General features: G+C 39.2%; 1 protein-coding gene across 1 annotated transcript in view; it reads left to right on the forward strand.

Annotated features, from left to right (window-relative positions):
- Positions 1 to 2026: 2026 nt before the first annotated feature.
- The window catches only part of ZC2HC1A (zinc finger C2HC-type containing 1A), a 31689-nt gene continuing 15958 nt past the window's right edge, over positions 2027 to 17757 (forward strand). The window contains exons 1-4 of the mRNA XM_058833399.1: positions 2027 to 2116; positions 13625 to 13698; positions 14413 to 14529; positions 14733 to 14868. Of these exons, the coding sequence (XP_058689382.1) occupies positions 2101 to 2116; positions 13625 to 13698; positions 14413 to 14529; positions 14733 to 14868 (343 nt within the window). The 5' untranslated portion in view covers positions 2027 to 2100. The remainder of the gene's footprint in view (positions 2117 to 13624; positions 13699 to 14412; positions 14530 to 14732; positions 14869 to 17757) is intronic.

The raw sequence follows: 17757 nt of genomic DNA on the forward strand, positions 1-17757 counted from the left end.
AGTTACAGTTGCACCACACATGTTCAGACACCAGTCACATGAGCCAAAAGAACCTTTTAGTTTTGCAGTAGAATCCTACTCTGAGGCAGGTATTGACTATTCATTCGTCTCTTACCCTGGAACAGATGATTTGGCCTGGCAGACCCCACAGACCATGTCAACTACAGAGACAAATCTCTACAGACTGTGCTGGGGAAGTTGCCAGCTACCTCAGATGTGAACACCACAGTATAGATACTTAAAGGTGTGTAACCTGATGTTAATGCATGCCCCTGCTTTTAAGAAAAATCACCTAAAATTTCAAAGAGAAACAATAAACCAAACCAAACCAAATGTACCTCTAATATGAAACCCTTCACTAAACTGAGAACATCTCCTCTGGTTTTGAATTTGCAATCCACATATGGAAATATCATGAAAGGAAGTGCACTCCTGGTACACTAACCTAATGGTTAGTTTATCACGAAATCTTGCTAGATAAAGGCTTCTTTAAGTTCTGTGTCAAAGATTTACAGGATCATTTGCAAAGTTTAGAACTTTGCAATTTGGTAGCAAACTAGCTACTTTCTGGCATGGCCGCTCATTTTATAAGCATAAACTCTGGAGACCAAAGGCAAATCTGAAATGTACTTCTACTAAATTAACTAGAAAAAAATTGCAGCTAGAATTACCATATATACCCAAGTTTTTGGTCTCAAATTATGATTTTAATCATATATTAGTAATGATTTACATTCTGACTGTTTGGCATGCAGCATCTGGATCTCTTTATTCTGTGCAAAGGGGATGAGAGATGACAACATGACCATAACCTCCAATTTAATGTAGTTTTTTGTGTTGCATTCACAGATATTCCGTTATAAGGACACTAACTGTGATTCTATGGACAAATGAATCTATATCAACCAACTTGTCTAGAATAAGAAGAGAAATTATTTGTGTGTGCCTGTAAAGACTGTAGAAATTTCTATAAGGTTTATCGTATTTTAGAAAACTTTATTATAGTTGCTCATGGCATATTGCCACAAGAAAGACAAAGAAAAGATCTTAAGAAGTAATTGTAAAATAATGGCTTGGAGAAAGAAATATTGAAATACTTTGGTTGCTAAAAAATGTGGAGACCTTTTGTAAAAGGAACAGAAGAATTTCCATATGTATCAAGCATTATTTGTATTCATTAGCCAACGGCAATTTAGTAGCACTATTTTCCAAAAACATCCATACTCAAATATTATCCTCTAGCAGGAGATTCAGTCAAGATACCAATCTTATATTAGCATCTCCTTCAGTTAAGAAAGTAACGGGAAAAAAAGGGTGGGGGAATCCATTGACTGCAATTATTTTCAGGACATGAACCTGGAAACATTTTTTGCTGTGTTCTTCCTGTAGTTGTCCTAGTTTTCCCATAAGCAAGGGGACACCCAGGAAGGCCACACATCAGCACCCATCTGTTCAGCTGCTGGATGCTGAGGGTGGAGGGTCCCTGGCACCGTCCCCGTTGCTGCCCGGATCCATCCAGAGATGTTGGATGCTTTGTCGACTGCAGGGTCACTTCTCGCCATGTGCTTCGCTTTGTCCTCGTGTTCAGGGAGGGTCGAGGAGCGTCCCTCTCTGGAGAGATTCAAAATCCTCCTGGACTCGTTCCTGTATCACCTGCTATAGGTGATCCTGCCTTGACAGAGGTTTGGACTGGATGATCCCCAGAGATCCCTGAGCTGCTCTTCGAGGAGGTCCTGATCTCAGCATAACCTCAACGTATGGGCTTCAGGACCCGTCACATCGCACCTAAGTCAGAACACGCCTGGTTTTTGCAGGGAGATGCCCCGACCCGGTGCCCTGCTCTCTTGGGGAGACCCAACCAGGGGCGCAGCCTAAGGGCGGGTGACATAGCCCCGGCGGGCGGAGGCGGAGCGGGGCCGGCGATGCGGGCGGGGACGCGGCGGCGGTGCCGGGGGCAGAGGCCGCCCGCCCGCCCGGGGCTGTGGCCGCCCGCCCGGCCAATGGGAGCGGCGGTTGTTGGCGGGCCGGGAGGTGGCGGCGTTGCCACAGCAGCGGCGGTCGGAAACCGAGCCCAGCCCGAGCCGGCGGTCGGGGCGCGCCATGGAGGGGCTGGAAGGTGAGCGGCAGCAGCGGGGCCGGGGCCGGGGCAGCCCGGGGCCAGGCGGGTCCTTTGTGTTGGTCCTTTGTGTGGCTGGGGCGTGCCTGGGCGGTGGCGGCGGTGGGAGTGGGACCCGGGCACCGCCTTCCCCGTTGGCGGAGCCCCCGCGGCCGGGAGTGCCGGGGGGCGGCGGGGGCTGAGGCGGGCGAGCGCCACGGGAGGGGGCAGCGGACAAAGGCGGGAGGCAGCGGAGCCCGGGGCTCCGGGCGGTGGCAGGACCGGGCTCCCTGCGCTTTGTCTCGGGCTCTGCTCGGCTCCCGCACCGGCCCTGCCGGCCCCTCCCTGCGGCGGCCGCGCTCCGAGCCCGCTCGCCGGGGCCCCTGCGGGCGGGGTGCGGCGCAGCGTGCGGGCATCTTTGCCAGGAGCCCGGCTTTTTTGCTAACAGATGGCTAAGGTGGGTGTTAAGATCCTCTTATCATGCTAGGGAAATGTTCAATGCGGTAAAGAAAACTAGGTATGAATTTGCTGACAGGGTATTTTCAACTTTATCCTGTGGCAGTTGAACTAATGAAAACGTTCTTGCTCTCTGAAATGATAACATCATTTTCAGCGATGATGTTTTCCATCATAACATAGATATCAGCTTGGAATTCATGAAGTTACAGCTTGCAATCTGAGCATTTTTGTAGGCCTGTCATTACGTTTTGCAAGCTGCTTTAACCATACTACTTAAAAAAATACAGACCTGTTCTGAGAAGCTATACAACGCAGTCACTAAGTCTTGCATGCTCTACTTCTGTAGAGATAACTGAGTGCTTAAATAGGAGTAAGCACAAACTAGCCTTTGTTCTTTACACTTCTAGAACAGTTGGAGGACTAAATTAATTTTCACAGAATACCTGTGTTCTGTCTTTAGTAGATTTTACATTAATTTGACCCTTCTTGAGCCTAGTGACTTCATCAAGACTCTAAATTTGGACATAACTTGGCATTAAAATCCCAAGAGATTTCTTTGATTCACTCGACATTCTTTGCTGACTGTTAATGCCTTTGAAATTTGAAAGATGTTATCCAGTGTTTATCAAATAATGCCTTATCAGGCATTCCAGCTCTCAGGACAATGGTGTGTTACCTCTCCAAAACGGGAGAGCTTGCCTTGATTTTGAGTAAGCTATGCATTTGACTGCATTTGAGACCATACATCATCTGCAGTGCATCTATCAATTGATTTGGCTGTGTGCTGATTTACCAAGGCCAGCTATGCTTGCTGTGTTGTGTAAGCTCTAGCACCTTAATTACAGGAGGTAAGAGAAAAGTGCATCTAGACACAACAGCAGAATCCTGAAAAAACTTATGATTTTTTTCATAAAATTTGTCCAATTTCTGACTTGTTGGAAATGAAACCTATATCTTGGTTGTATTTCAGAAGTTACTGTGAGTGAAGGGAACTGCTAAGTCATAGGTGAAATCTCATGTTTTACTGAACCTTTTCTTGAAAGTACTTTCAAATGCTAGAGCTTGTCAAAGCATTTTTTCCATCATGCAAAATGATTCTTCTGAATGCTTGAGATTAATTTCAGAATAGCACAGGAAATAAGTCATGTCTAAAACTCCAGAACTCTAGTTGTCCTTGCCGTATGAACACTCATATCTCACGCTGTTATCCAGCATCCTTGAATGCAGAAGTTTTTGAAACTTAAGAACAATTTTCTGCATTTTTGTGGGTCATTTTGTGCTATGTTTTTGTGCTTTAAAAACTGCCACAAAATAAAATTCTTCCCTTTCTGCTTCAAAACATTTGAAGCAAGTGGGTTTGCTCTTATTTATTTATTGTTGCTCTTACAGTTTTTCAGTTTAAGCTGTCTCTGTTCATGCATATTAGCTTAGGCTCAGATTAGGTTTTTGTAGAAAGGTTGCTCTAGGACAGAAAAAAAAGTAGGCAAAATATTTACAAAAATAATAATAACAACTATAATAAGTTATTTTATTGGGTATTATGCTTTTATTCAGTCATTGCTCCATTGGCAACTCAGAATACCATTGCTGGTTGCCATCTTTGATTAAATTTATGTTTGGATGTGGAATTGCACAGTCATACCCATCTGACACAGAAGTATGGGCAGCTTCTGCAATCTGGCTCAGCCTGCTGCCTTATTATATTAGTGTTTAGTGAAATCATTTCCCAGAGCTGACTGGTGCAGTAGGTGCTTGACAGCTGTGTGTGCGAGGGTCATGTTTATGGGGAAGCGCAGGACTTTATCTCTTGTCAGCGGTCTCTTGGTGTGTCTGTGATGGTGGAAGACCCTCTCAGGCTCAAGATGCCTGTCCTGGACTTTCCAGCCTCAGAAGCTGGTGCTTTTGCTTGGCTGAAGATCAGCATTATAGATGAAAGAACTGTTTTACTTTGGTTTATATAAGCATGCTATTTATAAGAAAGATCTTTACCCAGTTTAACATGATCCTTTCCAAAAAGTGGAGAGATGAACGTGTAATAGTTGGCATGTGGAACTGCATTAATGACATTTAAAAAGCTAAATAATATTTAAAGTGTCACAGTTGCATTTTCTCACTAAGTGCAAGTTTAAATGTTCAGTGAAATGGCAAAGTAGGTTTCTATGTCACTTAAAAGTTGATTCTAAAATTTACTTTTGTTGCTTCTTTAAGGCTGTTGCTCTATGAGGTTATTTTTTGTCAGTATTGTTACGTTACTAGATTGAGTTAAATTTGTACCTTTAAAGTTTTGTAAAAGTAATGAGAGCATGCTTGTCATTAGAGGTGACAAACCTGATGTTACGTCTAAAGTCGCTAGCATTTGTTACTTTGCAGCTGTTCTTCAATTTTCATTTAACTTACTGATGAAAGTAGAGCAATAGACTGGCTCTGTCTGACAATGTAGTGATCTCTAAGGTGAGATTAAAACTCCATTTATGAGTAGTTCACCACGTGCTGAATCTCAGGACCGTTTTTGATGGATTAACATGTTGTTGTTGCTTTCACTGCTGGATATCAAGAAAAAAGCTGTCACACTGGTGTGTTTGTTGCCCTGTGTTTTGCTTGAGCGAGACGGAGCCGAGCACTGAATTCCTGACTTCATTTAAGCTGGAGCAGTCCAATGGTGGTGTTTGATCAGCTTCTCTCCAGTCTGTTGTTTTTTCTGGGAGTTTGGCGACAACAGCTGCTTGAGCCAACTAAATGCCGCTTCCCACTCTTGTTCACAGCCCATCCCAGCCTAAGGAGTAAGGGGCAGAGGGGCAGCTGTGTCCCAGGGCAAAACTCCAGCTCTGTGTGGCAGGTCAGCGCTTGCCCAGCCCCACACGCGAGCAGCCAGAGGAGGCTGATTGTGGCTGGAAGGGGATGATGGCTCAGGTAATAGATTGCAGTGTCAAACCCAGAGCTTTCCCGTGTGGACCTGTGTAGGGACTACACTGAGCAGTCTGGGTGTGTCCTCCACGTTTCTCTGTACACCATCTATTGCTGAGAGCTGGCATTTGTCCCTGGACCCTGCCATGGCATGGGGAATGTCTGAGATGCCTTGCTCCACCCCTAACAGTGCAAGATCTCTCCTTTGGGGTTTTATGTTAGTAGTGTGACTCTTGAGAGCAAGTGCTTATTCTTGTTTTGACAGGATTTCTGAATGCCCAGTCTTATTTTTCTCCCTAACAGTGTAGAAAATTATGTAGAAAAGTAAAAATAATATTAATGCAAGTGTTCTTTTCCTTTTAGAGTTGATCTTTGTCTTGCCCCACTGGATCCATGCAGCAGCTTCCTTACTTCGGTGGCTGTTTTCTTTAGCTCCATTTGACTTCAGATTTCAGCTTTTATTTTTTAATAGGTGTATCTTTTGTCCCACAAAAGAAGGAATTAATTTTATTGTACACTGTTCTTAAAACAGCAGCTTGGAAACTGTTAAAGATTGAAATGCAAAACTAATATTAATGTATATAATTTTTAATAAGTTATTTGTCTCTGGTAGCCATTAAAACACAATGATGAATGTGTCTTTGCACTGAACTGATGCGTCACTGGGCATACTTGCACCTCTGTTAAGTGATCTAAATTTGACACTCTATAGGTGGTCAATGTATTTACTTTTTTTTAAGCCATCATGTTGTTTTTTTTTATAAATACTGGTTATTTTTCTTAAGGAAAAATCCCAAAAGCTGAGTTCAGGCTGATATGATATGGGGTAGTGTACTACCAGAATATGTTTCAACTTTAAAGGAGAGGAAGTAGACAAGAATGTGTGTAGACAGGAATTTGAAGGCTTCAGATTAGTTTCTTCAGTATCTTAGAGCTAACAGATTTTATGCACTGTTCTGTAGTTTTTTTTAGATTTCTTGCATTTTTAACTTAAATTGCAGAAGCTTGATTGAGCTACTAATTGACTTCAATTGGTTGAATAAAGTGGAAAGATGGAAATGTTTTACCTGCACACAACACAGTGTGGTTATCTTCAAAAGCAGGTGTTGCATTTCAGTGAAACCTGGTTTCAGGAGTGTGGTAAGCACTTGGCCAGAGCAGCTGAGGAGTGAGCTTACTTTCTAAAGAAGTCCTGAGGGAGAGGCAAACTAGGAATCAATATATTATAAATTAAGTTTATTATCAGGGTTTTTTAAAACATTATTTTTTGCCAGTTAAGTTTCTGATTTAGGATGGGGTTGCTGTGTCAAATTACACTTGTGTTGTAGAATGCATGAGCCCAGATTTGTTTTGGGGATCACTGTTGCAAAACAGTCTTGGTTTAAGGCTGGTGAGAGAAGGCAAGTCTTTGCCTGACTGCCCTCAGAATCATCACAGTGCCTGTAGCCGAACACAGGAGAACAGTGTGCTTTTGATGCCAAAGCAGAATATTTACATGGGTTTTGCAGATCACATGCTTCCTAACGCTTCTAGTTGATCTTAAAGCTTGTTAATAGAACGCTAGATGATGCATCTGGAATTCAGATCAATCAAATATTGCTGCTTGTTTGCCTTTGGTTTAGTTGCATTTCCATAGGCTTTGCAGGGAAAGGTTTAATCGATTTTTCTGGATGGCCATCATGACTGAGTGACTCTCTAGAATGCCTGTACATTAGCACTCAGTACAGGAACAAATGGGAAGAATTGGAGGTCTGCACTCTGTTGCAGGGCTAGAATCAAGTTGGAATCATGTGTAGGTGGTAGGACAGCTCACAGGACTGCAGTGCTGTGCTGGATGAGTACAGGCTCTTCAGGAAGAACCAGCTGGACTGCAAGGGGGAAGTTGCCCTTTATGTGGGAGAGCAGTGAGAATACAATGGAGCTTTGCTATAGAACCACCTGGGGGAGTATGAATCAGGGTTAGCAGGCAGACCAGTGTGGGAAAAGCTGTTTTGGCTGTCTGCTAAAACCCACTTATCAGGAAAAATATGAGGTCTCCCTCATAACTGGGAGGATTCACAGGCCTTGGTCCTCATGAGAGACTTTAACTTCTGAAGAGACTTTAATCTGCTGGAGGGACAAATCAGCAAGCTGCAAGCAGCTAGGAGGCTTCTGGTATGCACTGATGACAGATTCCTGACCCAGGTGATCAAGGACCTGACAAGGGGAGGCAATCCTGCAGTATTTCATGTGTACAGACATGTGAGACCTAAAGGCCAGGGGCAGCCTTTCCTCCAGTGACTGTAGGATGGTTGAATTCAAGATCCTGAGAGGAGGGAGCTGGGTGAATAGCAGGACATCATAGTTCAGGAGAGCAGGCTGTGACTTTAGGGATCTGCTTGCAATAGTCCCATGAGATATGGCCATAGAGAGAGCTGGTTATTTTTAAGGATGTATAATGTGACACACATTACATGTTTTCACATTAAAAGTTATGCTTCATATGAGGAGGGAAGCAAAGAAGGACAGACAGTTGTAGTAAAAGGGAGTACACCATGATGTGAGTTGTGTGTGCTGCTGTTTCAGTCATTCTTGACTGCATGGAATTCATTTCTCAGTCACCAAAAAAAATATATAGAATCCTCCTCCAGGCTGTCACTTTGAGGCAGTGGGTCTTGCCTTGATGTGTTATTTTCAAGGAATGCAAACGAAATTCACCATCATCAGACTCATTCATGTTCAGTGCAGTAACATGGTTTTTGACAAATATAATGCATTTTCATTGTCAGACTGAAAAGCTGATATAAAAATGTGTAGAAATACTATGAAAGTCTTTTCAGCTTGAAGGAATGGATGCTACAGTGCTTTGTGTTATCTTTTGGAAGCAGAATTGACAGGTTTATACAAGATTGCCAATACAGGAGTACAGGAGAATTCATGAGGCTTTCCTATAAAATTGGGAGTAGATAGATAAAAGTAGATTGATCTGCTATTTGTCAGATAATCGTGAAAACTTACCTACTTAAAAATTTCAAAGTATATGAGTGATTTAATACTAAGAGGCAGAGCTCACTGTGATTTCCTCTTCCTTTGTCTCTTTCCTGCAAACTGCAGAATAGCACAGGTGAGAAGGGATGTGCTCAGTGGGGTAAAACATGCACACATAATTTGTCAAGCAGGCTTGACCAAAGTATGGCAAGTACTGCCTGTTGTTAAGAATTATAATCAGTGTATTTGCCTTACTTACATTTTCATTTCAAAATTCCTTTTGGCAAAATAGTACAAATTTGCAAAACTTTGACCATTATTGGAATATTTTTTTCCTGCTTTGATACATTCATGTTTTCATTATGTTATTTAATTATCTTCAAAGCTGCTTTTAAAAATTAATGCTATAAATTTTAAAAATTAATGCTCTAATTTAAATAAATGTTCAACGGTCTGTGCAAGGTGTTGAAGGTGTTCTTGCCCACAAGAGGGGGTTAGAACTAGATTATCTTCAAGGTACCCTTCCAGCCCAAACCATTCTATGATTCTGTGAAGTGTTCCCTATCTGTGTTACTGCATTGGTATAATTTTTAGGTGGCTCTTGCTTGTAGTATTTGCCATTGGTTAGGCTGTGGTTAGTTAGTGCATTGATTAAAAAAATATAACACAGTCAATATTGATTATTGGACATGTGTTAGAGACTGGGCAGTCATCAAAGAACCAGATGCTGTGGCTTGATGATGCAAATTCTAACTACTGTAGGGAATGAACAGTATTTTTTTACTGTACCATAAATCTGTGGAACTCTTAAGTGACAAATACCTTGCTTTTGGAGATGAGAATGGACTTATGCTAAAAGCAATGAATACAGTTTTGCAGAAGAATTTGGCTAGCGCTCTTCAGCTGATAACTTTCAACACTTGCAGATTACTTGCTGGCTTCAAATAGGTACCTAGTCCCAAAGCTGGGAATTGTACCAGGGTGTTTCAGCATGTTTGAATTCAGAGAGGCTTGATGATTCTGATTATCACAGTTTTCTGGCCTAAATAGTTTAGTACTGTCACTTCTGTAAATAAATAGAAGGTTTTGAAGGGCAGTCAGATTTTACAACATGATGAAATACTATTACGAAGTACACTCTTGTTTCTGCAATTCCTGTCTAAATGCATGCACATACTTGGGTATATAGAGCTCTCCAAAATAGAAAAGTGTAGCAAAACTTAAGTTATTCAGCAGTACTGAAGGGTTTTGCTCCCTCTAGGAGTGAAGTCTGTTTACACAACTGCTTTATCTGTAAACATGACAGCTGTGAACAAGTGCTATGGCTGTGACTGTGTCAGATCAAACTTGTATGGATTGATGGGTCCACACATTGTACTGAGAAAGATAAACTGAGAACTGTGAGCTTGTCCTTTCTGCTGTAAATCAATTGTGGTATTTGAATATGAGAGGAGAGAAAGAAAGAAGTTGTTCTCTTGAAATTTAGGTTTCAGGGAAGTCTAAACTTACCTATATTGAAAGCGCCATGTTACAACTGGAGACTGTAAAGCTGTACTGCCAGCCTTAGTGGTCCACACAGACTTTACAGCTAAACTCTTAACTTCAAGACCAGAAAGTATAGGCAACTCTACTGTAACCATACTCAGAAGGAACGCGTGCAATAACTTGTGTAGGTATAAACCCAGTGATTTGGAAGTAGCTGGAGGAAGAAGAGCCCTGACAGGGCAGTTTACAATCACAAATTATAAGATTATTATAGTCCTGCTAATGAGCTTCCAATCTGGTTAAGTCAGATACCCAGTATCATACTAGGTTGTACACTGTGTTTTTATTTGAGAGTTGGTCTCAGGGAGGCAGTAGAATAGGATGTAAAGCTCTGTATCATAGTTCTGGCATCACTTCCACTGAAATACCACTTCTGTGGTATTCACATAACAATTTTTATCATATTTATCTTTTCTCTATGTGTGTTTTGATTAGATAAGCAGTAATAATTATTTCAGTCCTTCTCCAAGTTAACTACATTCATGTTTAATACAAGCATCTAAACCACTGGTGGTTAGTGGTATTAAAGTTGGTAAAAAGGAAAAGAATTCTAGCTGCTGGATCTCGGGTTTTCTGTGGCTATATAACCAAAATTATTTTAAAAAGAAGTCTTGCATTCTTGCTAAATTTACAGACTGAAGAAAATTGCCGTGACACCATCTTGCTACCAATTTCTATTCTCAGACCATTTTGTCAAGCATGTCCTCCTCCTGTTTCCTGATTTGTGTTCCTTTTTTTTTTTTTTTTTTTTTTTAACCTCCTCCCCACAGTGCATCCCAAATTGAAAACCATTTAGGTTAACTTCTTTCAGGAAAATAATTGCAGTAGATATTGCACATTAATGTCTTTTTAAAAAATAAACAAAACAAAGCCAAAACTAACTCAATTGCAACTTTCAGAATTTTACTCCCATGTCTTACTTTTAAGTTATCAGATTTCATGTGAATAACATTGCTAACCCTTCTGTAACGGAAGACTTCTGGACTCCTAGAAAGAAATATTAGGGTTTTGTGGTTTTGGTTTGTTTGGTGTTGGGATTTTTATAACTTTAAAAACAGGGAAATCACAGAGGAATTAAGTAGATGAAAGGGTAAGTGTGCAAATATGAAGGACACTTGGATTCCCATTTTCAACAAAACTTCAGGAACTTTAATTTTTTTTAAAATTACTTCCTTATGTGGTTTTGGTCAGTGATTTGTGTTACACAGGAGGTGTTGGCAGTAGAAATAGCTCTGGGCAGATGTGATTACCTGCCAGCAACAGAGGAGAGTGGGAATGCTGTAAAGAAATCCAGCTCTGTAACTGTAGCTGCACTAAGTGGTAATTGGCATTCCATGTGCTTAGGTATGTTGTATGTAAATATTACTCATTCAGGTGAGCAGCTATCGAGTCTGCTTCTTTTGAGGCGGAGTTTAAACAGCAGCTCAAATTCTGGAATTCAGTGAACACAGAAGAAAACTGTGAGACATGTAGCTTCTTTTACTAGGGCAGCTACTTGAAAGAATTCTCTGACAAATTCTTAATCATATATATGTATACCTTATGTCAAGATCCCTAATTCTGATTTATTTCAGCTAATTTATTGAAGACATGAACAGTGTCACTTCATATTTTTGGGAAATGCCTCTCACTTGTTTCTGCAAAGCTGAGAGTTATATCAGAATGATGTTATAAAAAGAAGTTGAACTCTTTAGCAGAAGTGAGTTTGCTCACTTTGGGTGATGTAGTTTATCATCATTAAGAGTGGTAGGGACTCTGAAGAATGAAGTCATGAAATAAACAAATCTGTGGATATCTTGTATTTTTGAGTGGAGTAATTGAGAAAAGGTTACAGCCATTGCTGCTTACCCGTCAGATCATTGGTGAGGGCAGGTTCCCAGCCATCTAAGCTGTGTACCCGTGTTCAGGTGCTCAGGCTTGTGGGTTTATGAAAATAGACCTATGGAAAAAATTTTTGACATAATATTTTAAAATAGAGCTTGAAAAAATAATAGAGTAAAAAAAAATAAGTTCCTAGTAAATCTTCATAGCATTCAAGTATAATTCAAATGCAAGAATAGAAGAAAACCAAGATTTATCTATATGTTTTGCATTTTTCCTACTTCTCCTACTTGTGTATATCTAAATGCACAGATATTTAGATGGCACAAAAAGAAGCTTGATTATGACTTTCATTTGTAAAATTTGGTTACTGTCAGTGCAGTGTTGCTGTGTTGTGGTAAGGACAGGCTTATTCATATCCACATGGAAAAGGTATATAAATTACTTAAAGGTATGAACTAAATGTTTTAAACTATACTTCTCATGTGATTTTTAAAATGCATTCTTAAAATGCATTGTGTTCCATAGTATGTTCAGACAACTAATACATTGTATGCAGTTATATACTGGGAGTGAAATTGCTTTAAGTAATTGAAAAAATCAGAAATAGACAAAAATTGCAAATTGGTAATAGAGATCTTACTCCGTTTTAATCTTTGCATTTGGGCAAAAATGGTTTTCAGTGGGAACGATGGCTGCCTGAATCTCTTTGTTTGCTTTGAAGTATTTAATTAAATTACTCGTTTTTTAGGACTGGTCGTACACTTAGTTAGCAAGTATGTATGTTTAGATGGAAAACAGTTTTCCACTGGGAAACCGGGAACAAAAGCTGACCAAATCACTGAACATTTCTGTGTTGATGACTATGTTAGTTTAAGATGCTGCTTCGCCTAAATACAAGTCAGTTCTAAGTGGTTTTATTTTAACGTGGTGTAAATAGACAGTTGTATTGTCTGCAGTAGTCAGATTGAGCACAGAGAAAGCTACTAGTAAGTCTCAAACATAATCCAAATTTACTGCCTCTTTCTTGATGTGTACGTGATAGAAAAATATCCCTGTATTCCTCTGGTATAGTACTAGATATAATAGATGCCTTCTGCTGGGAAACTCTGGAGTTTTTTGTCTCTGCCACAGTTCTGTTGCATAATGCATATATGAATTCTGTTGCATGTGCATTATGAATATATTTGCTTGCATAGGCCTTGATACTTTGACTTGTTGGTCTTTTGTCTGGTTCTGTGGATCAGCTGTATGTCAAATATATTGTTTACATCCAATGCTTGAATAGCAACATCAGAAATACTTCTGTAAACCATCAGTAATAATCTGAACTAAATATATACTAAAAATAGCATTCCAAAATGTTTTCTTTACATGAGAAAGTGGAATAGTTTAACTTAGTAGAGCAAAATAAATGATGGAATGTCACTTTTCTGTATTTGACACTAAATTTGATCACTTCCAAAGACACAGAAATACCCACTAAATAGCTTTATTCTTGGTGTGTAGTTGAGCGGTTATTGGGACTTACAGGGGATTTTTTTATTTGTATATCGATATGCATCCTTTTAAGGGAGTGGAGTTATGTATTATAAATAAACAGAATTGCAGGTGATGTGTTGTTGGGCCTGACAGCTTCCAAAAGTGCATAAGGACTTGAGTATATTTTTTGCCTTTCTCATCTGCATAGTCTCTGCACAAGTCAAAGGATGTATACTTTTACAGTAACAACTCTTATTATGGCTAAGTGTATATGAGGTTAGCATTTATGAAATAATGTTTTGTCATTGATTTAATCAAATTTTCTTAAAGAAGTATGTTGGTTTTTTTAAGGTGAGGTTACAGTGCAAACTGGAGATCTGTTGCCATGTAAGATTTGTGGAAGAACTTTCTTTCCAGCAGCACTGGTAAGTGGTGTGAGCATTGTTTGCTTTTAGATTTGATAAGTTGATAAGCAAGTTAAGCAGTGCTCAATATAGCTAAATAAAATAGATCTAGGTGCTTTGTTTTGGTAGGGATTTTGGTGGGGTTTTTTTCCCTCCCCCAAGTAATTACTGATTCCAGTTGTCTCAGGTTTGAAGCTCCTTAGAAGGGATCTAATTTTATTTTAAGATCCCATGATTTTCTGAAGTACATTCCTCTAAAAGCATCTTTTCTAGGTTTACATGATCAATCCTTGTCTTCTGCAGTTTTAAGTCTCAGCTAGTAAATGTTTTGTTAGCCATCTCCAAAACTCACTTCTCCTTTGTTAATAGAAATCAGTCTCTCATTAAATGTGAATATGAATTTCAGACACCTGTGATATGTTTTGCCACTCAATGCAAAAGCTGCCTACCTATCATCAATTTTTTACATGTAAGGAGCAAATATAGACGCCTTCTGCTTTTCTTCTTCATTACCACCCATGTTTTTGTGACTGTATACATGTCCATGAATTCCTGTAGTTCTGTTTTAAAGGTAGCAGCTGACATAAATGTTTAAGTGAAAACAGCCTGAGCTTATTTATCAGGAGTTGGGGCTTTTTAGCTAATTTTTATATCAAGAAAGAGGGAAATAATGTGTTAATAACTTCTATTTTTAAAAGTAAGTTCTGTATTCTTTTGATTTGCTTCTGCTTATAGAAAAAACATGGACCCATTTGCCAAAAAACTTCTGCCAAGAAAAGGAAGACATTCGATTCCAGCCGACAGAGAGCAGAAGGAACTGACATTCCCACAGTAAAACCTCTTAAGCCACGGGTATGTTATAATTTACTCTGATATTGAGCATTTTAGGCTTACTATATATGCACTTTAATAAAGCTTATTTCTGCTGGAAATTCGTGTTAATTAGACCAACTAAAATTTGGAAGAAATCTATGATGTTATGTACTAAAATAAGGTGCATACTTAGCTTCAAGTAAAAGCTTCAGATATACAGAACTTTCTTTTTTGCCTCTTAGCCAGAACCACCCAAAAAACCTTCTAACTGGAGACGAAAGCACGAAGAATTTATAGCAACTATACGAGCAGCCAAAGGACTTAATCTTAAAGACGGTGGAAAACTCCCTCCACCACCTCCACCATCATATGACCCTGGTATGTAAAACAGTAAAGTTCCTTAGAGACTTTGAGTTGATATGTAGAAATTTGAATTGAAAAGGAATTTGTTGGAATACAGAATTCACAAGTTCCTGAAGATGACTTATTATCCGGGTGCTGATGCTGGGTTGTTACTTTGTGTCTGGTTGGCTCACATTCTGTGTAGCTTTGTTTTTAATGTGTTGAAAGATAGCTGGGGCCAACTTGCAGCCTGCTACTGCCTTGTAAACCATAGGCTGGACAAGTTGTTTTCATGCCCTGTTTCTGCTCACAACAGTGGAACTGCTCAGAAATATCAAGCTGCCTTTTTGATTGGCTGTGACCCACAACATATTTACATTGTGGGAATGCCGTTTTGTGTTTTTCAAATGTAACCTCTCCCATTTCTTGCTGAATTCATATTTGTTTTCATGTATTGCAGTGTATGACTTAATGCTTCATGTAGTTTTGTTTTAGGTATGTGAGATGTGTGGAGTTTGTATTATTAGCACGACGTTTGGTACCTTCAAACTGAGACTGGATAAAGTGTTCAAGCAGTCTGATGTGAATGAGAATGAAATGCTTTTCATTTAACTTCTGGGATATGGTAATAGATTGAAGAATATATTTCTTCCTCTTGTCCTAAGAGCTAAACCATTTGATTAGCTCAGTGGCTTTTTTTCAGAAAGACTGGGAAAAAACATGTGTTTGCCTGTCTATGGTCAAGTGAGGATATGAAGTGTTTCCTACCCTGTTTCTTTACAGAAGATGTGTTAGTCCAGTATTAGGATTGTAATTATGCATTCACTCTAAGAGACCGTATTATGTAGCATTCTGTACTCACAATCTTGAAAAGCCATATAGCTAATTTTAAAAGGTAAAACCATCTTAAAGCCAATAGCAAATTCTGTGGATAAGAATCGCAAGGATTGATCATTAAAAGAATAATTAATAATCTATATATCTATAATCTACCTAATTGTAGTTGGTTTTAGGCTCCTGGCTTCATCCTGCTGCAGTGGGTAGGACTTAGGAAGAGGAAACCAGGAATGAAGAGACCATGCTCAAAATCATCAGTGGATACTCTTCTCACAAATAGAGCAGGAGCAGCTACTTATGCCCCTTTTCCACTTTTCATGTAGGATTGTGAACGTACCATGAGTGTATCCTCTCCTACTCAGCTCTGTCTTGGGAATGCTTGTTTCTAGCAAACAGCGACAGCGAGTCTTTTTCCTTTTAATGGAAAGAGTCTCATATTTATATTTTCTACTTATCTGCTCTGAGCTGGCAAATGACCAGTATTGCTGCTTCTTCCATCTCCTCTTCCACTTTTTCTGAGGAAGTGCGGAATACCCTCGGGTTAAGAAGGACTTTAAATCGCTCTGAACTTGACTGCATGTGTGTACTGCCCTCTTATTTTGATTAGTTTTTATTTTATAAAGCTTACATTGAATCCTAGAAGTTCTTCTGGACAGTATGAGCAGTACTTTCAGATAGGCAGGTGTTCAGCTGGAAGTATGTGTTTTACTGAAGGATGAAGATACAATTTCTGATTCTTAATGGTATACATTCATCCTCTCAAATACATTTGTGGGCTTTGAAAGTTTTCTGTGGGAAGTGAACTCTGCACCGGCTGAAATGGCCTGTTATCTAGAGGTTTTCACAGCTGCTTTATTAATTTTTTTCTTTTTTTTACTTTCTTTGGAATAATTTTGGTTTGACTACATAGCTATTGCATTTTTTTTAATGATTTTTTGTCTCTTAAGGTGTAGTTGATGTTCAAGTGTTCTCATGGTAGCAGAGCATATGTAAAATAAATAAAACATTGTTGTTACCCATGAGATTCCCATGCTGTCGCTTCTCTCTGTTTTTCCTCTGTCCTTAGCTCACACTTCTTGGGTCACAGTTCATGGATTGGTGGCCATTACATAATTCAGCTTACTCAAAACTGTTTATAAATATTCAAAGAGACAACTATTTAAGCCAAATTTTCTGCATTTGGACTAATAACATGTAATCCAAAACTTATTTTAGATTTTATAATATTTATTGTAATTTTGGAGTCAGTGGCTTGAATTTCATCTCATTTTCTTCAATACATTTCTAATATGACCTAGAAACACACAAATTTAACCTGCTTTGCCAGTGTCAAGATTTTTTTAAGCTGATGCTTACATGGTTTTGAATGCTCTAATCTGGGGCATACAGCATTAATATCTCTAGAAAGTGAAATACCCAGTTGTCTGAAACTGCAGTCCAAACATACAATTTTCCAAGGGCACTGTATTTTAAGGTGTGTATTTCCAGCATACAGATGATGTATCTTTTAATATTTTAAGCATTTATATAGCACTTTCTGTTTTTTCCCCAATGAGAATACTATTTCCTGTATGTAATACTGTTTGCAATGTGAGTAAATTAATCTTGCAAAAGTAAGATGGCCAACAGTTACTTGATAGCTCCTTATTTTGGCTGCTTTTCTTTTGATTCTTTTTATTTGTTAAATTTCTGATTTTTTTTAATAATGATCAGTATTGCAGTTAGAATTTTTCAGTTCGTTCAAAATTGCCAGAGGAAACAGATTTGTTGTCTTTTGTAGCTTGTGTGGGCAAGGTTTTAATGTATCCCCATATCATGAACAAACTGAACTGTTAGTAATTTTTTTAAAATTTTTGATTGTTTGTTTGTTTAGCTACTTCTCCACTTCCTTCCAGCTGATCTCTCTGCCATGCCCTTGTACTTCTTTGGCTACCTTCTCTGCAAGGATAGCATCTTTTAAAGTTTCTGATTTTTGCTTAGGTTATTTCTAACCCTCAGCTACTGTTACCCATCAAATGAGAATATGCTTTGACCTAGCAATCTGTATTTCATTTTCAGATTCAAGAAGCCGTAATTTCCCCTGGAGGA

The sequence above is a fragment of the Poecile atricapillus genome, chromosome 2 (genome assembly GCF_030490865.1).
Source record: "Poecile atricapillus isolate bPoeAtr1 chromosome 2, bPoeAtr1.hap1, whole genome shotgun sequence".
Classification (NCBI taxonomy): Eukaryota; Metazoa; Chordata; class Aves; order Passeriformes; family Paridae; genus Poecile; species Poecile atricapillus.